The 20,880-nt window shown below is 52.8% G+C and overlaps 1 protein-coding gene across 2 annotated transcripts in view; it reads right to left on the bottom strand.

Annotated features, from left to right (window-relative positions):
• Window positions 1–20,880, bottom strand: part of EGFR (epidermal growth factor receptor) — a 143,480-nt gene that overhangs the window by 15,188 nt on the left and 107,412 nt on the right. For both annotated transcript variants that reach the window (XM_062178970.1, XM_062178971.1), the window contains exons 8-20: window positions 20,555–20,671; window positions 19,921–20,047; window positions 19,758–19,831; window positions 19,002–19,092; window positions 16,214–16,413; window positions 15,383–15,515; window positions 13,774–13,864; window positions 11,712–11,869; window positions 9,949–9,987; window positions 8,292–8,433; window positions 7,309–7,431; window positions 6,693–6,791; window positions 2,051–2,236 (exon numbers count right to left, since the gene is read on the bottom strand). In XM_062178970.1, the coding sequence (XP_062034954.1) occupies window positions 2,051–2,236; window positions 6,693–6,791; window positions 7,309–7,431; window positions 8,292–8,433; window positions 9,949–9,987; window positions 11,712–11,869; window positions 13,774–13,864; window positions 15,383–15,515; window positions 16,214–16,413; window positions 19,002–19,092; window positions 19,758–19,831; window positions 19,921–20,047; window positions 20,555–20,671 (1,580 nt within the window). The remainder of the gene's footprint in view (window positions 1–2,050; window positions 2,237–6,692; window positions 6,792–7,308; window positions 7,432–8,291; window positions 8,434–9,948; window positions 9,988–11,711; window positions 11,870–13,773; window positions 13,865–15,382; window positions 15,516–16,213; window positions 16,414–19,001; window positions 19,093–19,757; window positions 19,832–19,920; window positions 20,048–20,554; window positions 20,672–20,880) is intronic.

Genomic DNA, 20,880 nt, shown 5'->3' with positions numbered 1-20,880 from the left:
TCTCCAGAGTTCATGCCTTTGGGAATCAACACAGGACATTCCTAAGTAAATGAATCCCACTTGAAAATGACAGTCAGCTGCTAGTTGTTTCTGGGTGGTGTTACTTCAAACTCATGAAAAGGAAAGTGTTTAACACTCAAATTGTCTCTGCCCCAGAGCAAATCTCCCTCCAGAGACAGTTTCTGCATCAGCACAGCCATCCAGATGCAGGTGAGTACATTTTCTCTTGTGAATTAAAAAACAAATTATCACAAAGCGCTAGTGGCCCACAGTATGGAGGACTTCAAATCCAAATACAGCAAAGTGTAATGAGCCCAACAGTGGCTTTAAAGGGTGGGCTGGACTCAAGAGCAACACTGTATAAAGCTACTGTGGGAGGGCCTTGGTGACTCAGGTGGTAGGTTCTTCTCTGGGGTGGGCCCTGCTGCACAAGGACCTGTGTTTCTCATCCTCTCATACAAGGCTCATGTTAGGGGTCACACAGATGTCCATTTATGCAGACACTGGAGGTCAGCAGATGTCAATGCAAGATTGGGGGAGACACTGCTTGAGTCCACAGAGAAGCTGCCAGAGATCTAGATGAAGATGAGGTCTTGGGTTAAGTTTCAGTCACTGCTCCATCCTCACAGAGCCAAGGGAAGAGGCAGGGAGGAAAGGAGTATTGATCCAGCACTAACAGGTGGTACAGGTGGCTGACCCAAGCCTTCCCACCTGGAGGACAGGGGATAGAGACGACGTATGTAAGGACTCAGTACCCGGCCTAGCTTGCATGGCTGGTGGATGCTGGGTCAAGTTTGGAATTCACCTGCAGGCCCTACCTGGGGCTGGGCAATGCTCCAAGACTGCCTGATCCCTGTGGTGGAAGGAATGCCTTGCATTTCACAGCAATGGGAGGCCTAAGGCCATGGAGCTGGGCCTCAGAGCTGAGTTGCCAAATGTCCCAGCAGCTCTGGTGAGTGGGGCTTCCAGAGCTGGCTCCAGGTGTGCAGGGTTCTGTCTTCCATGCTGGGTGCAAACTCTAAGAAGTGGTAAATATGGCTAAGAGCATGAAGCAAGGTAGTAGGGGATGCCAGGGAAAGGAGGACCCTGCCTGTGCTAATCGGGGTGGACAGAGCTGTGTGGGAACTTCCGGGTTCCAGAGCCCAGACACACACAGCCCTTCAGAGACAGCTCCACATCCACCTCTCCCCAGACCAGCCTCTGAGGGAGGCTGATACAAGGGGACTCACCCAGGCCTCTGTGTGCCAGGTGTCCCCTGACATTGCCTGTCTGAGGAACTTTCACAACAAAGTAAGCGCTGACAGCCCTGACAAGGCCTGTCCACAAAGCCTTCATGTTCACTGCGGAAACACTCACTGTCAGGAAAAATGAGGCTGGAATCGGAGGAGAGAGAAGCTAGGGGTGGAAGCACAGGGGTCCTCTTGGGGTCACAGGGGCAGCAGGGCTGGGCCTGTCAGCTCACAGCTGGGGCTACCTGGCCATTTTGCTGGCCCAGTCCCTGCCTGGATCTGGAGCAGGCCTGCCCAAAGGGAGTGACTGAAACCCAGACAAGCAACAGGAGCCTGCTCACTGACTGTTCACATATAGCCTTAGCCCATTTGCTCTCCTGGTCAAGTCCCCCCACTGCAAACTACCATCAACATCACCAAAAAGCACTTTAGCAAATTAAAGACGCAGCACCAAATTGTACTGAGCCCCCAGAAAACAGAAAGAGCTGCCCAAATACAGCAGACTGATTGATTTTCCACATGCAGGTGCTGATAGTGGCACATCAAGTCAATGAAATTTGATCCAAAATAAAGAAAAGTGCAGGTGGCGAGCACTCACCCCCCCTCGGGCAGCACTCAGCCGTCCCAGCACGGAGGACCTCCCCACTCCTCCCCACTCATTCCTGCTCTCCTCCTGCCTTTACTGACAGCCGATTGATTGATCCGCTTTGTTCTGGAAGCCGAGGGCAGGGAGCAGCCAGCTGAGCCCAAGTCCCTTTGGGTAGAAATGTCTGCCCAGCTTTTCAGAGCCAGCACCTGCAGAGCCCCTCCCCTGAGTTTACCTTTGCGATCTGCACACACCAGTTGAGCAGGTGCTGGGAGCCGATGTTGTCTTTGTGCTCTCGGACGTAGTCTAGCAGGCAACCGAAGGGCATGAGCTGTGTGACGAGCTGCACAGTAGAGGTCAGGCAGATGCCCAGGAGGCGACACACGTGGGGGTTGTCCACGCTGGCCATCACGTAGGCCTCCTGTGTGGGAGGGGAGGATGGTCAGATAGAGGCCCACAGAGGCGAGAGGGACAGGCACACAACTCCTTCCCAGGTAAAGCAGCATGAGATACACACTTCTGGATGTAGCTGGCCCACAGAACACCTGGCGCAGGGGGATTCTAGCAGGGTGAGCTACTGAGAGGTGGGTCCCTGGATGGGGATTCCACGGGCAGAGACTCAGGCCTATGTGCTGCCAGCAAATGTTGGCTGAAAGAGGGAGTCACTGATGTCTCTGAGTGGGGATGCACTGGCATCTTCCCTGTGAAGACCTCTGCCTCAGAGCCAGGATGCAGGGGCGACAGCCGCCTCTGTATGCAGGACCACTCCCAGTGCTGCAGGCTCTGACCGGGGCACTCCCGCAGCAGGTGGCCATCAGGGAACTTCCCTTCTCCACAGAGATTTGGCTCTCACTGTGCCATGGGCGAGGGAAGGGCATCTGGGGCAAGGACCCTGCCCACGGCTCCTATGCAAAGCCCCCCTCAGCACACAGAGAACACGGCATGGAAGGACTGCAACCTTCCACAGCTTTAGGATCTGTCTCTGCACTGACGACCCCTCCCCTGCCTCCTGCTGCTCTGCACCCCATTCCCACCCTGCTAATGGGAGAGGCTGCCAAGTGGCAGCTCTGGATGCAGACTTAATTTTAACCCTTCTGCTATTCTTGGGCAGAGGAAGCTAATTTATTTGTAATTGTGCACACAAGGGGGCCTTCTCTTCTGAGAATCAGATCTTCCTTTTCCACCCACAAATTCTATTTCCCTTTAAAGTACAAGTAGGGGTGACCTTGCATCAGAATACAAGTAGGGGTGACCTTGCATCAGATGTGAGAGACCCCTAGGCTGGAAGAGAATGAGGCAAGAAAGTCCCGTTGGCCTTGGCAGTTCCTGGATTCTGAGCATGGACTTAGCATATCAGGTTCTCAGTGCAGAAGCAAACACACCCAGGGCCAGGCCACTGCTGGGGAGATGGATGATGCTGGTGCACCCTGGCTGGGTCATGAGGTGGGGGGGGAGGCAGGGGCCTACACATTTTAAACATAAGCACAATCACACTGCTGTTTTCATCCAAAGTCCATCCCTGGTCCTCCTCTGTGGGCCTCTGACCTGGGCCTGCACCCCAGAGGGTTTCTCTGACTCCCCAAACGCAACTCTCCTGGTGTCTGGCAGGACACCCCAGGCACAGCCACATGAATGTGAACAGCCCCAGGGAGCAGAGGCTGGGGGAAGCAGCAGCAGAACAGTCATGATTTGTGTGATTTAAAAACTACCTTTCCCCACCAGGTGCTCTGAGGAATGGGTGCCCTGGCAGCTCCCAGCAGGCCTGGGCAGAGCCCGCATTGTGTACCGGGTAGACGCCGGTTGTGTGTGGGATCTTTCCTGAGCATTTACCCTCAGTTCTCAGGCAGGCTGTGCACTGTTTGTGTTACAGATGTAATCAGTCACAAGGCTGAAGAGCAGGCCACACGGTGTTTAACACACATGGACTCAGTCCGCACTCAAAACGTCCCTGTATCTTGGATAAGTGCTTGCGTACACAAAGAACCACACGGGGCAAATGCACCTTGTTGCAGGAACCTGAGGCCACGTCTCCCAGCAATAGGGCCAGGCCAGCCACCACCATGGCTCGTGCTCACCACAGCCCTGAGCTGGAGTTGGCTGTGACAGCAGCTCATGCCATTGGCTGCTGTGGTTACTGCACTACCTGACGGCTTCACATGCGCCCCCTGTACCCGCCCCGCACGTAGCACACTTGTAAGTCTGCCTGCATTCCCTTCCCACTGTCTGCCCTACATTTACATGGGAAAGTCTGTGGAAAAACTGACAGGAAGGCAGCCATCCCACCTCCCAGAGCCTGGGAAGCTACACAGCCCAGAGGCCAGCACCGCTCCCATTTTCCCAGGATCTGGATGGGTTTGTGGACAGACTGCATTCATTTCAGAAGGGGAGGGATCTGCCAGCTGAAGTGGATCGAGCAGCCCACGTGCAGCGGGGCTGTGAGGAGCTGACCTGGAACGGGGATTGGGAAGGAGAGGGCGTGGGCGGTGGCCACACAGAGCCTGGAGCCCTGCCAGGCCCCAGGGCTAAGCACTGAGGGAGCCTCTCCAGCCCCAGTCACAGTAGAGATGCTGCTCACTTGCACGTCCTGTTACCGTGGGCTTTGTTCTCGGCTGTTTATCTTGGAAATCAGGGAGGTGCCTGGCCACCCACAGCAAGCTGCCTGGGCTGCACAGCACACTCTGGCTTCCTGCCCGGCGGCATAGAACCCTGTGGTTCAGGGTCCACCAGGGGCTGTCTCTGAGGCTCTGGGACCTTGAAATTCTGTTCTGTCCTAACTGCCAGCAGCATTTTGGGTTCCTTCCTTCTTAACTGTGAATTACTTTATGTTATGAGCAGGGGAAAAAGATTACCCTAGATTTTAAACTCTTATGAACTCTGTGTCTAGCTTTACAAATGAAGGGTAGATGCCCCCATTTAAAAAACTTCACCATTAATTAAGTTTCTGACAGCCATGGAAAACGACCTGAGTGTGTGGGTGGACCACAAAGCACAGGCAACAGAACAGGTGTCCAGGTGAGTGCTGGTGCCAGTGCTGTTCTGTCACAGGACTAACAAGCCACTTGCTGCTGCTGACACTCACTTCCCTGCTTTCTGCAGGGCTCCTGGCACCTGTGTGTGGCCCCAGGGACAAGTGCCTGGCACACTGAGCCTCAGGGCCAGCAGAGATGGCTTCCAGACCCTTGCCACTGCCCAACAGCCCTGATGTCTGATGTCATGGAGAAGAGGCATGGGAGGGTATTAAAGCAGTGCAGGGGAAGGGGTCAGGAGTATGTGAGCAGGAGGCCAGTGGGGCCTGTGGACAGTGAGGCCTGGGTTCGCAGGTCTCTGTTTTGTCTTCCTCCATCTCCACCCCACAGAGCAGTTTCCTCCAGTTAGCAGGCCCAGGGTGGGGGCTTTTCAGTGAGAAGTTGCTGCCTTCTCAGGCACAGCTGTGGTCTCAGGACGCTCCAGGCCTCCTTCCTGTGCACCCCAAGCGCTGCTGGAGTTCACTGTGATGTTTACAATGTCTTCAGTGAGCACAAACAAATCAAGGAAGTAAATTCTGCAAAGGTGAGCAGCTGGAGGCCGCACAATTGTTTGCTCTCTCATGGTTATGTTAACAGGACTTGGCACTGGGGCAATCTGCCTGGCAAGGTCGTCAGCAACACATGAGAATTCCTCTTGCTCGGAGCTAACACGTCTTTCCCCACAGTGACAAAAGGCAGCCCAGTGGGAAACCCACTGTGTTGAGCACATTTAAAGGACTCTTCTGGCTTTCTCACTGCATGTCCTGCGGGTAGAATAGGACAGGGCTGCCCTTCCTCTTGCTGAATTTCCTAGGGTTCGGAGGCATCAGAGGCAGCTGTTTCTCGTCCTCACCCTGTTGCCTGAGCCCCCTCCCCTGCCCTAGAACGAGCCCAGGTTGAGGTTGAAGGGGACTCCGTCCCATTGGGATGTGCTAGCCGGAGAGGTGGACAAAGTTCTGTAGATTCAAAGTAAAGGGGCCGGTGCTGCGGCATAGCGGGTAAAGCCGCCGCCTGCAGTGCCAGCATCCCATATGGGTGCTGAGTCCTGGCTGTTCCACTTCTGATCCAGCTCTCTGCTGTGGCCTAGGAAAGCAGTAGAAGATGGCTCAAGTCCTTGGGCCCCTGCACCCACGTGAGAGACCCGGAAGAAGCTCCTGGCTCTTGGCTTCGGATTGGCGCAGCTCTGGCCATTGCGGTCAACTGGGAAGTGAACCAGCGGATGGAAGACCTCTCTCTCTCTCTCTCTCTCTGCCTCTCCTTCTCTCTCTGGGTAACTCTGACTTTCAAATAAATAAAATAAATCTTTAAGAAAAAAACAGAATTCAAAGACAAGACAGAAGCGTCTCACAGAACATTCCCAGGACAGTCCAGAAAGCAACACTCAGCAGACATGGGAGAGCAAAGTTTCAGTGACTGTGGGAGTAAAGGCAGTGGAGACGGCCAGGTCCTATCAGTTCTGGGAGCCTTCACAACAAGCATTCCAAAGGCAAGAAAACTACAGAACAACCTGAATGCAAGTTTGAGAGTCAGAACTGCAATGGGTCTGAACCTACTCTAGCCTCATAAAGCAAGCAAATTTCTTGATGCCTCTATTTCTTTCCCCAAAGTGAAACGAACAGCATTCCCACACTACGGGCTCATCACCAGCACTCACCATGGCTGAGCATGGAAAGGAAGTGGCCAAGGCTGGCCCGGCAGATGCCCAGCACTTGGGAGTCTGCATCCTCAGAGGGAGGGAATGAGGAGAGAAGTGTACCAACTAGTGCCGGAGAGGAAAAGACATGGAGGCAAACATCTCAGTGCGGGGATGAAAATCGTCCAGTACCAGCAGGGGCAGTGCCTGATGGCACTGCTGAGCCAGGAAGAACTCACATCGAGGATCTCCTTGTTGGCCTTTGGAGACGTGGCTTCTCTTAACTCCTTGATGGCCACGGGGATTTTAACTTTCTCGCCTTCTGGAATCCAGAGTCCCTGTGAGAAGAGATGGCTGTCATGGCATGTGGCAGGTGACGGTGTGCAGGATGGGTTTCGTTAGCGATACTGCATAAAGGGCGAGTGATGGAAGCCGTGGCTCTGCCCCAGTGCCAGACTCACAACTCCTAGCTTCTGCTGCCAGGTCTGTGAATCAGCAGCATTAGATACAAAACCTCCAAGCCTGTGAGTAGGCCTGCCTGAGACCACAGTCCACACACAGAGGCCCTCATCCTGATGCTGCCACACACTCACCGGCAGCCCTCCCTGCCCTCCATCTGTCTCAGCCTGGCCTGAGCCACACACCCTGGAAGATCAGCGACTTCCACAAAACACTTTTGGCTTCACGGGATCACTTCTTTGTCACTGTAGTGGCATTTCCTCCCAATAACCTGGGGAAACTGCTAGAATTTCCCAAACTCAGTGGAATGGAGATGATGACATGAAGGACAGGCTGAGGCCTCCAGTTCACCCCCATGGAGCATGAGAGCTCTGCAGACTGTCCCTGAGGTCTCACCTTATACACGGTGCCAAACGCTCCAGAGCCCAGGACTTTGAGCTTCTTGAATTCTGTTTCCTTTAAGATCCTCAGGAGGGCTTGGTTGGGGGCCTCCCCACTGGGTGTAAGAGGCTCCACGAGCTGTGAAATTGGACACGGGAGTGGGGTTAGAAGAGTCCTTTGTGTGTGCAGGCAGGGCCAGCAGCTTGTGGCCCTGCCATGGTGCAAGGGCTCATCTAGCTTGCTTGAGAGGTGAGTGGCACCTGCTCTACACAACAGGGCAGAAATGGAGGCCCCGAGGCAGGTGCTCTGACCCAACAGTGACATTCCAAACGTGGCTGTTTCTGATTCAGTCCAATCAGCTGCATTGAAAAGCTCTGGTAAGGCAGGTTTCATGCGGTGGCCACTTCATCATCTACCTGTCACTCCCATCACCACCTGATCATTTCTGTCAGCCACCTGTCACCTGTGTCACCCACTTGGTCACTTCACCTACCTGTCACTCCCATCACCACCTAGTCACTTGTCATCCACCTGTTGCTCCCATCATCACCTGGTCACCTCCATCATACACCTGTTGCTTCCATCATCACCTGGTCACTCTGTAAGCCAATGGGGCCATAACACACAGCACCACCTTGCTTACAAACACCTGTGCTTCCCAGGGACCGTGGCTTCTGAAACTGCTGGCCACAGGGAGCACCCTGGGCAACATGGGCACAAACAGCCTAGTCAGGAGCAGTCAGGTGTGAGGACATGGCAACTTCCCAGGAGCCTCTGCTCCCCACCATGTCGACCTCACAGCCTTGTTCCCTCTGGTTGACAGGCTGTCTTCATAAGCATGTACACAACTCGACCTAGAGACACTCACCTCTGCCTGGACAGAACCAGCCGGGCATAACTGGATGTTCAGAGATTCCTCCCAAGTCTCTACCACAACAAAGAGACGCAGAGCCCCACACGTCTCATGTCTTAGATATGAACGCAAGTTGCACGCTCACCTCTCTCTCCTGCAGCAGTCGGCGCAAGGTGCGCTTCCGGACAATGTGGCGCCTGCGCATGAAGAGGCCGATGCCGAGGCCCAGCACCACCAGCAGGAAGAGACCGCCTACAACCCCCGTGGCGATGGAGGGGATTTTGGGCCTGGAATGAGGGGCAGAGACAGGAGTGAGGTTTGCTGGAAGCTCTTGTGATGCTGGCAGTTTACATATCTTGCTGTTTTGACACACTAACATAATCCACGATGACCTGAGACCCCGCACAGTTTCCAAAGAGGGAGAAGAGGGAGAAGCCAGGGTCCAGGAAGTATATCCAGCGCCTCAAGCCCCAGCCCTGCCATTCAGTTTAGCTGGAGGCTCAATGGAACCTCCCCACAGGAGGATTGCCATAAAGGAAAAGCAACTCGGACTTCAGCAACGCCTGCTGTCAGGTGACACCTGTGTCTTCCTGGAAGTCTCCGCGCTAGAAGAGGGCCCCCTCAACAATGCAGGGTGCCTTGGCTGCAGCTGTGCACAGTGCTCTGGCAGAAGGCTGTGTCACCAGTTAGAAATTCTGAATTTGCAGTTTTAGAAAGGTACTCTCCTTAAGCACCTATCCCACGTGGGCTTCAAGTTGATTTTTGTTTTCAGGTGTAAAGCTAATAAGCATCAAAGATTAATTAGCAGCATTTGTGCACAGAAAAGTGCCAAGGTCCTCCGAGATTTTTCTTCAGTGGGCCAAACGTACTTCACCAAAATGATGGTTTGTAATGCTTTCCCAGTGCCACCTCCTGTGTCACACCACATCCACTGTTAGTGCAGTTTGAATGAATGATTTTCATGGTTTTGAAGGGAACAGTGAAGATGTGAGGGCTGACTCATTACTGAGCATGCGTTCCATGGGAGGGGCAGCAGATGGGTGAGCGAATAACAGAGAACAGGAAATTGTGGAGCTGATGTAACAGAGTGGTTGATGAGGGGTGTTGAGGCGGGGCTCTGATGGCAAATAGAACAGAGCACCAGGTTGCTGTCAGTGAAGAGACAGGAATGTGTCTGAGGGCTGCCTTCTTCTAAAGGGCAGGGGAGGAAGCAGAAGTGGAAGGGCTGGGACGAGGGTTTGCAGACAGCACCAGGAATGGCCTAGTGTTTGGGGACGTCCAAACTCCTGACTCCCCAAACACACTGCTGACTGCTGTCCCACTCTTTCCGATGAGGCCGAGCAGGAATTCCCAGCTTTGCCCTCCTGTGTGCAGCGTCTTAGGGCAGGACGTAAACTGAGCAGAACTGAAATGCTGGAGGGAGCCTGCAGGGTGTGTGGAAAGGTCGGGAGCAGACTCCCCCGAAGCTGAGGCTTTGTCAACAGAAATCCACGCAGACTCAGGGTGACAGGACTATCTGGGCTAGGAGAAGACCAGCACAGCCACAGGAGTCACAGGCCGTGGGTGAAGACAGCAGCAGGGGCCAAGCAGGGGCTCTGCTGGGAGCTGGCCCCAGCGCCACTCGCCCTGTGTCTCTACTGAAGAACAAAACCAGCATGGGTCGAGGCTGCAGCTGGCAGGGTGGTCTCTGCTAGGGACCCTGTGCCAGCCCAGGCAGGCTGAGAGGTAAGGAACCTGACCCGGTGGGGACAGAAGGCAGGGCAGTCCCTCCTCAGCTTAGGACATGAAGTGGTAGAACTTACCCATTTGTTGCACAGCCTTCGAGACCTGGCCCAGCACAGCTGCAGGAATTAAAAGAGAAAGACATGTTTTCCTCATTCTGCTTCCTTGGCGTTTTACGTCTGAGAGTTCTTCCTACATCATAAGGCACCATGGGTTAAATGGCCCTGAAATCATTGAAGCTGTGCACCATCTCGTGGAGGGCACTTACTACATGATTTGCTTTGCCTTTGTTCATGCACTCAGCAAACGTTTTTTCATCTCCTTTGTGGCAGGGATTGATCTAGCACTGAATAGGCAGCAGCTCGCATAGCCATGCTGTCAGGACCAGCAGGCTGGAGGTGCCGGGACCAGAACACAGCGGACATGCTGTGCAGGGAGCACACTCAGGAGGCAGCCTGTGCTTGGAGCTGTTATATGGCCGTGGGGGTGCAGCAGAGGCTGTGACTGGGTCAGTGACAGCGTGAGCCTGGCAGGTTTTGAGAGGAAGCAGGAATCCCGACACGAGCCTGGCAGCCCACAACAAGGAGCAGAGTGTACTCCACCCCATACTGAAACTTCTTCCACACGGGAAGGATGACTGACAGCAGGGCTGCCCATCTGGGGACTGGCCAACATTTGCAACTTTGATCAAGCCTCACCTTGCTCACCTGGGGAAGGAGAAGCAACTGTGTTCAAAGGGGAAAGACCAGGGACACCTGCTTGACACTGGCCCCCATCTGATCCTTAACATTTTCCTTCCGTCCCAGGTCTCAGCAAATAGCTCTCACCTCTCCTCAGTTGGGTGGTCTGGGCTCCCCCTCTTTTCATTGTTGCCAGATAAACCAGTCTGGCCTCTGCGACACCTTTGGGCTTTCATTCATAAACCCTCACATAGGCTTTCCCAGACTGTAGAAGACACAGGGGCCTTACAGTCTATCATCTCCATGAACACCCAAACAGCAGACAGCCTACACCTACTAGTGAGTGACCACTGCCTCAGTCAGACCTTGCTCAGGGTCTCCCTCCCCACTCACACTCTCCCCCAGAGTCTGCACCCTCTGCTATGCTGTAAGCAAAAGGCATACAGAATGAAATATCAAGTTTTGGACAGATTTCGGCAGCTTTGACAGTGCTGTGGGGAGGCTGCAGGGACAGGGACAAGCTTGGGGGGAGGACGGTGGCTTCCCTTTGAAGACAGGATTGACAGGGCAGTGGCAAGGCAGTTGCAAGAGAGGATGGTCTGGGTGCAAAGGTCAACAGGCTCTTGGGAAAACCAGCGGTGCCCTTTTGTGCCTTTTGTGGAGGTAAGCAGTGACCATGAAGTCAAAGAGGCCATATCATGTTATTTAATTCTGCAGAAAAATACTCTGTCACTCAATCAATGTATTCTTTTTTGGGTAGGAACTTTTTTTTTTTTTTTTTTTTTTTGTAAATTTGAGAGGTGAGGGTGAAGGAGAGGGGAAGAGAGATACATAGATATATCTCACTCACTGGGTCACTCCCCAAATGCCCACAATAGCTGGGCTGACTCAGCCCAAAGCTAGAAGCTGACAACTCTGTCTGTGTCTCCCACATGGATGGCAGGGACCCAACTACTTGAGCCATCACCTGCTGCCTCCCAGAGTGCACCCTGGCAGGACGCTAGAATCAGGAGCAGAGCTGGGCTTTGAACCGAGCCATTCTGAGATGAGAAGCAGGCGTCCCAAGTGAAATCCTAACCACTGTGCCAAACGCCTGCCTAGGGAAGACATTTTCAACCCGTGGACTTGCAAGATAGGGAATGTTCGCTCTGCATGTCACTCACCCATAGGTGCAGTTTGGGTGGCAAAGGCGGCAGATGCGTCCAGCGTCAGCAAACTTCCAGACCAGGGTGTCGTTTTCCCCCATGACTCCGGCTGGGCAGGTCTTGACACAGTGAGGGCCATCGATGAAGTGTGCACACTTGATGCAGTTATCTGGACCCTGCAGCGTGGCAGAGGAAAACACACACTGATGTCTTTGTTCTTTTTCAAAACAAGTTGCTTTTAACTGTGAATATGTTGTGTGAGGAGCAGCGGAATGTGGTTCAAGTGCTTGGGCCCCTGCTACCCCCGTGGGAGACCTGGAGGAAGCTCCTGGCTCCTGGCTTCGGCATGGCCTGGCCCTGGTTGTTGCGGCCATCTGGGGAGTGAGCCAGCGGATGGAAGATTCTCTCTCTCTCTCTCTCTCTCTAACTTTTTCAAATAAATAAATATACCTTTTTATAAAGGGGAAAAAATCTGTTGTGTGAGGGACAAAAACCAAAAGGGCCAGGTCTTGACTGCCCTTCCTTGCTCTGCCTGCTGTCAACAGCCGAGCGTGCAGTCTTCCTGACTTCCACAGCACATGACAGACACACAGGGAGGAACCACTCTAACCTCATTGCACTGCACTTGACAGACAGCAGGCAGCTCCTCGTCACAAACCATCGTGGTTGGCCTACATGTGAATACACTCCCTCTGTGGCTGCACCATCTTTCTTGCATAGCACGTCTGGAGTTAGGGGAAGCCTCAGGGAAGCCAGCCTTGCCAAGGAGGGGCTAAGAGTTTCTGTGGGGACCAGGAAGTGGCAGCAGTGGCTGCAGAAGGGACAGAGTGCCAGGTGCACTGGGTTCTGTTAACGAGCCAAGAGAGGATGGTCACAGAGCTGCTGGGCTGTGGGCCTCACCCCTCATAATGGCTGGAAGGAGAGTTCCCCCAGCCATGTCCTCTGATGTCCCAGTTTTGTCCACTCCAATGCTAATGGTACCCAGGGCCAGAAGAACAGATGACTAAGTCAAGATCACCACTTATTCCACTGTTTTCATGGTAAAAATGTAACCCAACACCATATAATCAATGGTTTACTTTGTAAGTGGTTCAGACCTCAAAACAAGGCTCTGTCATCTTATGCCTGACTTGGATGGATTTCCTGACACACATCCTCATTAGTGGAGTTTGATATGGGCCTGTAGGCACAAATCCAATCCCAGCTCCATGTGGGAAGAATAGAGCTGTGCTTAGTACCCACAGGGGACTGGCTCCAAGGTTCCCTCTGATACCAAAACCAGGGACCTCAAGTGGCTTCTAGAAAGCATGCAGGATTCGCATCTGACATACACAATCCTCGTGGACACTTAAATCATCTCTAATAACTTGCAGTACATAATGCAATACAAATGCTGCATACAGTTATGTTACATTGTACAAAGAATAACATGTGAAGAAAGGTCTGTAAGTGATCAATAAAAGGAATATTTCCAAGAAAATATTCTCCATCTACCTTTGGTTGAATCTCTGGATACAGAACCCACACCCAGGGGCCGGTACTGAGAGTGAACAGCACCGGGCATCTGCTGTGAGGACTGAATTCTCACTCACTGTGTTCTACACTGGATTGTTACTGAACATGTATGCACAAAACTGATACTTTTTATAAGTTTTGTTAGTTTCTTTAAGAGGGTTTCAACTAATTATCCATGAATGATAAACAAGAATGTGATGATGTGGGGCAAAATAACAAAGCAGTGATGACAGAAAGGGCGGCAACAGGCAACCAGCCCCAAAGCCTCCAAGTTCTGGTGTTGTGTGGGCCACTGTCAGGTTCCATGTACTTGGGACGTTGACAGGAAAGGTGAAGGCTCATCAGAGGTGGTTGGCCAAGAACCCTGCTCCAACAGGCCCTGTAGGCTGCTGACACATGCAGCCTACCCCAGTCTTGGACATGGGCTCTAATCACTGTCCTTCCCTGCTCCAGGACAGCATGGCCACTGTGCTGTGGCCTTGCCCTACGATGCAGGCAACTGTGACACTGTGCTGGGAACTTGCCCTACAACACAGAACAGAGAAGTACCCAATGGGCTACTTACCCGTCCTGTGCAGGTGATGTTCATGGCCTGGGGCAGACATTCCGGATGGCACTGAATGCACTCAGAGTTCTCCACAAACTCCCTGGGCTCACTGAGGAAGGAAGAGGGGACCAATCACAAAACACATGTAGACACACCTGTCTCATGTGACACAGAGCACCTCTCAGAAGTCCATGGGTGCAGGCAAAGACCATGGAGTGGGGCTCTCAGAGGTGCCACCACATGACAAAAGGATCATGCTGACAGAATCCTTGCTCATCTTCTCCCCAGAAAACACACTGGAGTCTCCAGTCCACACCTCCTCCCTGCACACACGTCAAGCAAGCTGTAGGGTGAAAACAATCATCCCTGCCAGGTGCCCCTCCCTCGAGACCAGTTGTATGAATAATTAAGTAAGGCTGGAAGGAGGCAGTGACGGTGACTCGGACAGGAACCAGGGATATTGACACGTGCTCAGTGATTATTTCTAGCAGTAATACGCAGGGAACATGTGTCAAAACATGCCTTTGTGCAGTTCTCGACATTCCTTAGGATGCACAGGCCAATGTTAAGCAAGAAGCTGATGCGTGACTGAGAGGATAGAAGTCTGATGTCTGCCTGGTAATTAACTCAGGTCTTCAAGCCCTGAGCAGTGCTGTTCACACCTGAATGCAGGTGCCAGGCTTCCCTGTCAGGCAAATGGCATCAATTATGCCCAACAGGAGGCCGGGATGTGGGTTCTGTGCATCTCTGGGTTGCCTCCCCTCCCAAGGGGCTGTGGACGCTGGGTTTCTGTGCCCCGTGGAAAGAAGATGACTGACAGTAAGGGCTGAGCCGACATTCCCTATTGGAGGCTGGAGCAGCAGTCAGTTGTGCATGTCCCTGAGTCCATGGCTAACAGATTCCCATGGAGTTGGCCTGGGCCTGGTTTCTGTATCCCGCTCCTTGCAAGTCTATGTCTGAGAGTGGAGCCATGGCTCTTTGGTATCACAAAATTTCCTGTTTCCTTTAAGGTTTTAAAAAATAATTTCCTCTGGTTCTTTCAGTTCTACATCCCTATTACACTGTTTATAGTCATTGTAGATGTCCAAAGCCTTGCATCGGCATTGAGAGTCCAGGATATCCACAGACTACAAGTCATCTACACTGTTTTCATGGCAACTAAACTCACAAACATGAGTGGTTTCTCTTTGTCCATGTTATCTTGTTTTCACTGTGGAGGAACACAGTTTGTATGAATGTATCTGACACATTGGAAATAGTACACAGCCAGGAAAAGACCAGCCGGCCATGGCCTTGGCCACAGAAGCCATTTGTGACTGCTTCATTTGTCTTGGGAATTTTGTGCAGCTTAGGAAAATTCAAGATATTTCTAGGAGAAATGATTCTAGAAATGATTGGACTCGATTAAGAAATCATGCAAGTTTATTCCTTACTGTAGTTGCTTGCCAGAAACCAAACACAAAAGCAAACAAATTAAAAAAAAAAAAAAAGAAAGAAAGAAAGAAAACAACAAACCCCCAATCAACACAGGAACAGAAAAGAATGAACCGAATACCTGGACACCTACAAGCACAGGCTGAGTCTTATCTGTGATCAAAACGAGAGGATTCAAAGAGCAGCTCCTCACCCCTCCAGAACGTTGCACCTCTCCACACACTCCTTGCCACGGCTGACATTTCGGCAGGAGACACAGTCCCTGGGCTCGGGGCCCCAGCAGCCCTCCGATGAGCACAGCGGGTCACAGACGTGGCCAGCAGCCTCTGAGCAGACAGGGAGTCACATGGTCAGTTATAGGACAGGGGCCAAGGAGCAGCACAGACAGGCTATGTGCACCACTTGGATATGCAAGGGGCTCCTGAGGGAAGCAGGACACAAAATGAAGGGCCAGCTGCAGGTGCCCTCTTCCCTGCTGGGGGCCCAGAGCTTATGGGACCCACCTCTGGTGGTACATGGAAGCTGCCTGCCACAGCTGATGGGGACACAGAATCTTAATGCCCTCCCGGCACCTTGGCAATCATCAAGGACAACAGGTTGACACCACGGCCACAGAGGCAGGGAGAGCCTGGTGTAGCACTTGTGAATCGCACATGTGAGTAGGTTGGTCTGAAATGCTGGGCATTGGCCTGTGGGTATGTGTGCATGCATGTGTCTGTAGCTACAGTATGAGAGCTGAAATGAACAGGAAGAAGCCCATAGCTAAAAATGTGATAGAACTGTTACTAAATTCAGTTCTTTCATTACAAATAATTGATAGCCTAAACCTCAGGGCAAATCTGTTAAGATGAGAATGATCTGAGACAATTCTGATGCACTTCTCATAGTAACATCAGTTAGGAATTCCACGTTGCAATGTGCTTCTGAAGGAACGACAAAATGACACATGCATCAGGGATAATCTTTCAATATTTTACACGAAAGACCCTGGCCACCACACAAGGAGTGGGCAGGGATCACTCACTGCAGTCCTTGTCTCCCCGGTTGTTGATAATTTTGGTTTTCTGGCTGGAGGTTCCAAAAAGCTTTTTCCAGTTTATTGTGTTTGCATAGCACAGGTCTCGGTTTCCTGAAATGATCACGTCTCCATCGCTAATCTCTTGGAGGGAGCGCAGTCCCAGGGATGTTATGTCCAGGCCGACAACCGCAAGAGAAAACTGACCACTGACCAGGAGAGAGACAGAACAACAGCGTGAACAATCTGTCTGCTGTCCTGGACAACTTCAGCTTCACTACCAGCACCTTCCAGTGACTGCCATCATCTTGGGGAACTGCTGCAACAACAAGGAGGAGCTCCTGGCTCCTTTGGCATCTTCAGCTTCAGGGACAGGTGAGAGGGCTGAATATACACCTTTTAAGAAACGATTGATTTAAAAGGCAGAGTAACAGAAAGAGAAGGAAAGAGAGGTCTTCCATCCTCTGGTTCATTCCCCAAATGGGCGCAATGACAGTGGCTGAGCCAGACTTGAGCCAGGAGCCAGGAAAATCCTTCCAGGTCTCCCACGTGAGTGTCAGAGGCTTAACCACTTGGGCCATGTGCTGCTGCTTTGCAGGCACATTAGCAGTGAGTTGGATCAGGAGCAGAGCAGCCTGGACTAAACTAGTGCTCTGATGTGGGATGTCAATGTAGCAAGTGGCAGCTCGACCCACTGTGTCACAGCTTGAGCTCCGAATGTATGGCTTAATGTCACTGTTTTACTCACTGTGGGCAGATTAAGAACACACTCCAGCCTCTGAAGCATTCATAGTACTTCAAAGGCTGTAGGTCTGTTGGTCTGTCCACCACCCTCCCATCCATTCACAAACTCGTGTTTCCTGAGCAAACTCGGAGATCTGTGAGAATAGTTACCCAGAAGTCACTTCTGAAACATCCACTGAAACAGAATTTAGGGGCCCAAGGGGGAAAAGCTCTCAGGCTTGGACACCTGTTCCAAGGGAATCTCCTCAAACCAACCCAACCAAATGGCTGCATGACCAAGGTCAGATGGCAGTGATGGCTACAGGGCAAGCCTGGCCCAGTGCCACAGCCTCTGCAGGTCAGAGCTGCCAGCTCCTATCTCACCCCACAGGCATCACTGAGCCTTCTTTTGAAACAAGGCTGTAACTTCTCTTTCCCCAGTACAATCCGAGGCTTTCCATGGTCCCTGGGACACACCAGAGACTGTCCCATCTGCACATGTGTGTCTGGCCTGCAATTCTATTCCATGTTTTTTCTCAGACAGGTTCCTTTATTGCAGACTGTTCTTATTTTTGTTCGATATCACTGACTTCATGTGGGCCCTGCTCTCAGGGGGTGAGGCAACCAGGTAGGCAGAAACTTAAAGTCGGTGGCAGGGACACACCACTGTAGTCATCCCTGCTGCCTCCCCAGGTGCCAGCAGGAAGCAGGAGCTGGGACTCCAATGGGGTTCTCTGATGTAGGGTGTGGGGGTCACAACTGCAGGCCCAGCACCTGCCCAGGGAGAAGCTTTGAAGTTGCCTTCAGGAATGCAGTAATGCGGGCCCTCTTGCAGCCGGCAGCCATGAGAGACTGAGTGACTGCTGGGTGGCAAATGTGCAGGCAGGAGGTTGGGAGGTGGTTTGCAGAGGGTGAAGAAGGCAAGAGCCCCACAGACTGTGTGCACCCAGTGGAGGCTCAGGGGAGAGACCCACATGTGTTGGGGCCATGTGCCATGAGGATGGGGTATGAGCCTGTGGGGGCAGGAGGAGGGAACAGACCCACACCAAAGGCGCTAGAGGCAATGGTTTCAGGGATGCCGGGAAGGCTCTCGCTCTGCCTGCGATTCTTCCCCTTCCCTCCCACAGCCTTGGTCCAGAGAAGCAAGGGCCCCTGTGAGGGCCGTCCAGCCTGCAGGAGTCCCCTCGATGGGAGTCCAGGAGGGTGGGACCAGTGGTGAAGTTGCCTTTTCTCTGAGTGGCAGGCCCAGGGCTTTGGGGCCTGTGCCCTGGATCCAGTGGTCACTGAACTGCCCATTAAAATGTGAGGAGGAAAATGTACAGCTGATCTGTTTACATCCCTACAACGAAGTCAAGTGGCTCATCTCAGGTATCCAATAAACCACTGTAACCTCTGGTTTCTGGAGGAACCCCCTGAAAAGGCATTTCTGGGAGTCAGAACCAAACAGCCTTTCTGGACAGTGATGGCAGCTGTGTGCCCGGCATCAGGCTGTGTGCAGATCAGGATTGTCTTTAACAGTGCACGATATCCCATGGTTCTTTTACAATGTGTTCTCGTGACCCGGCCCTCTCCAGGCAGGTTGACAAAGACACCCCAACTCCTCCTCACCCACAGCTAACAGGTGCTCCTGTGTAGGGGAAAAGCCTGTGTGTGTGTGTTTCACTGTGGAGCTGAAGAACTGAAATCCTGAAAAAGTATTCAGGGATGGAGTCTCTGGTCCCCTGACAGGATGATGTGTAACCCTGAGGACACCATGGAAGAGGTGGCTGAACGCACACTGGGGATTCTGCAGGACACCCAGTCTGTGCTCCCTAAAATGTGGAGGCCATGAGAGGACAGAAGGGGCCTCAAACGAAATGAGAAGCTGGGTTCACACTAAGCATGTCACATGGGCCCCACAGGGCAGCTTCATGGTCAGCCTGCAGGGCAGTTAACATCACGGGCCAAGAGAGCCACCATCCCAACACGAAAGCTGACAGGGGACATGTGGGGACTCTCGGGGCTATCTCTGCAAGTCTAATTTCAAGTGAAAGACAAAGTGTAATGTCCCCGGCTGTGGCTGTGGCCGACTTACTGCTGCTTTGTCCTGCCACGGATGATTTCTAGGTTCTCAAAGGCATGGAGGTCAGTCTTGTTTTCTGGCCACGCCTGAATCAGCAGAAATCCTGTCAGGCAGAAGGAGGAGTCAGATGTGCAGCTCTGCAGGGACATTATTCCAGGGATCACACATGCTATCATCGGAGGGGCAAGCGTGAAAAATTTGGTTTGACTGGATTCTTTCACCACAGGCAGGTGCAAGCCGAGGCAGGATCTTATCACGGAGCCCGGCCTTCCTGAGGGATTCCACCTCTCCACTGCATGTCTCCCCGGACCCAATCCCACCCTGAAGGTGGTGCCAAAGTCCCTGGTCTGACTGGAGCTGCCACCACACAGGAGTGTGTGCATATTTTACTTGGTCAGTGCCAGTCCTAAAACAACCTTATTTAGGCTGAATTATTCTTTTTAGAGACAAACACAGTTGAGCTGATAGCAGCCATGGACCCATACTGAAGTCTGCTTCATAAAGTGCAAAGCTCTCACTATCCCCTCCTTAGCTAACAAGTAATGGCCCTGAGCCTTTGGATGGCTGGGTTGGGTACAGGGGTTCAATATGAGCACATGAGGGTGTGACAGACACAAAGCCTTGGCTTAAAGCGCTCACCCCTTGCATTGTTGGGAAACCACATTTCTGAAAAGTGTCAAAGTGTTAGTGCCTCCCAGCAGGACAAGGGAAAGCTTCCAGGCCCAGGGAGGGCCACGTCTCAGTCCTCTCCACCCCTGGCCTGCTCACCTGTGATCTCCCGCACGGTTTTCAGGATGTCCAGCTCCGCGGGGTCCAGGGGCGGGGTGCGGGTGAAGGAATCCCTGCAATGGGCAGTGAAGTTATTGCTGCCAGCCCTCACAGCTAAGGGTGCAGGCTACATTCTTCTCAGACCAGCACCCCTGTTACTCACCCCCTGAATGCCACTGGCAGGATGTGCAGATCACCACTGATGGACGTGCAGTTTTTGAAGTGTTTGATGTTTGTGGCATTTATGGACAATGTGTCTTTAAATTCACCAATTCCTATCCCGTTACAAACTGTTAAGACAAGAGTTGTTTATAACCTCACATTTATTGAATTAAGAATCATCGGGGTCCTACAGGCACACAGCAGCAGGAGAGGAATTCAGCCCACAAGAACTCTGGTTGCCACACCATCATTTAGGCACTCAACAAATGCTGATGGAAGGCCTGCTGGGTCTTAGGACCGGGGACAGGCTTGGGGGTTACCATGGTGAAAGGGGACCTGCTGCTGCCATGGCCCTTGCTGGGATCTCCTTCTCCTCCTCGTTTTCCACTCAGGCCAGGGTCCAGCTGCGCCTCGACTCTCGCCATCTCTCTGCCCCCAGGACAGCTCCCCTGGCTGCCAGAGCTACCTCTGTGTGGCCCTCCCTGGTGTGGCAGCCTGGTCTTCTCGTACAGAAACAGATTGTGTCAACACGTGTGTTGCCCGTGTGCACTCCACATCCGTCTCTACCATAGAGCAAGTATGTCCATCTGGAGGTGGGCCCACAACCCCAGCTTCCACACCCGCAGGCCTCCTACCTTTGCGACAAGGCCCCTCGCACTTCTTACACTTGCGGACGCCATCTTCCTCCACCTCGTAACTGTCGGGACCACAGGCCCGGACACAGGAGCCGTGATCTGTCACCACGTAGTTACCTGCAGGGGTGTGGGAGGCAGGTGGTGAAGGCAGAACCAGGCGCCTCACGTCCTCCTCAGAAGGGACCCATGGAAGGGCCCATAGCCTTTGGTTCTGTTCACATCAAGGACAAAGAGTGAGAGGCTGCAGACAGGACAGAGCCCCATTCAAGAGGGCGGCTGCTTCGAGCCTGCACTGTAGGGAAGAGGGACCCTTGCCCACAGGCAGG

The sequence above is a fragment of the Lepus europaeus genome, chromosome 20 (assembly GCF_033115175.1).
Source record: "Lepus europaeus isolate LE1 chromosome 20, mLepTim1.pri, whole genome shotgun sequence".
In the NCBI taxonomy this organism is placed as follows: domain Eukaryota; kingdom Metazoa; phylum Chordata; class Mammalia; order Lagomorpha; family Leporidae; genus Lepus; species Lepus europaeus.
Note: the sequence above shows the minus strand (reverse complement) of the source record. Positions and strands in the feature narration are given on the sequence as shown.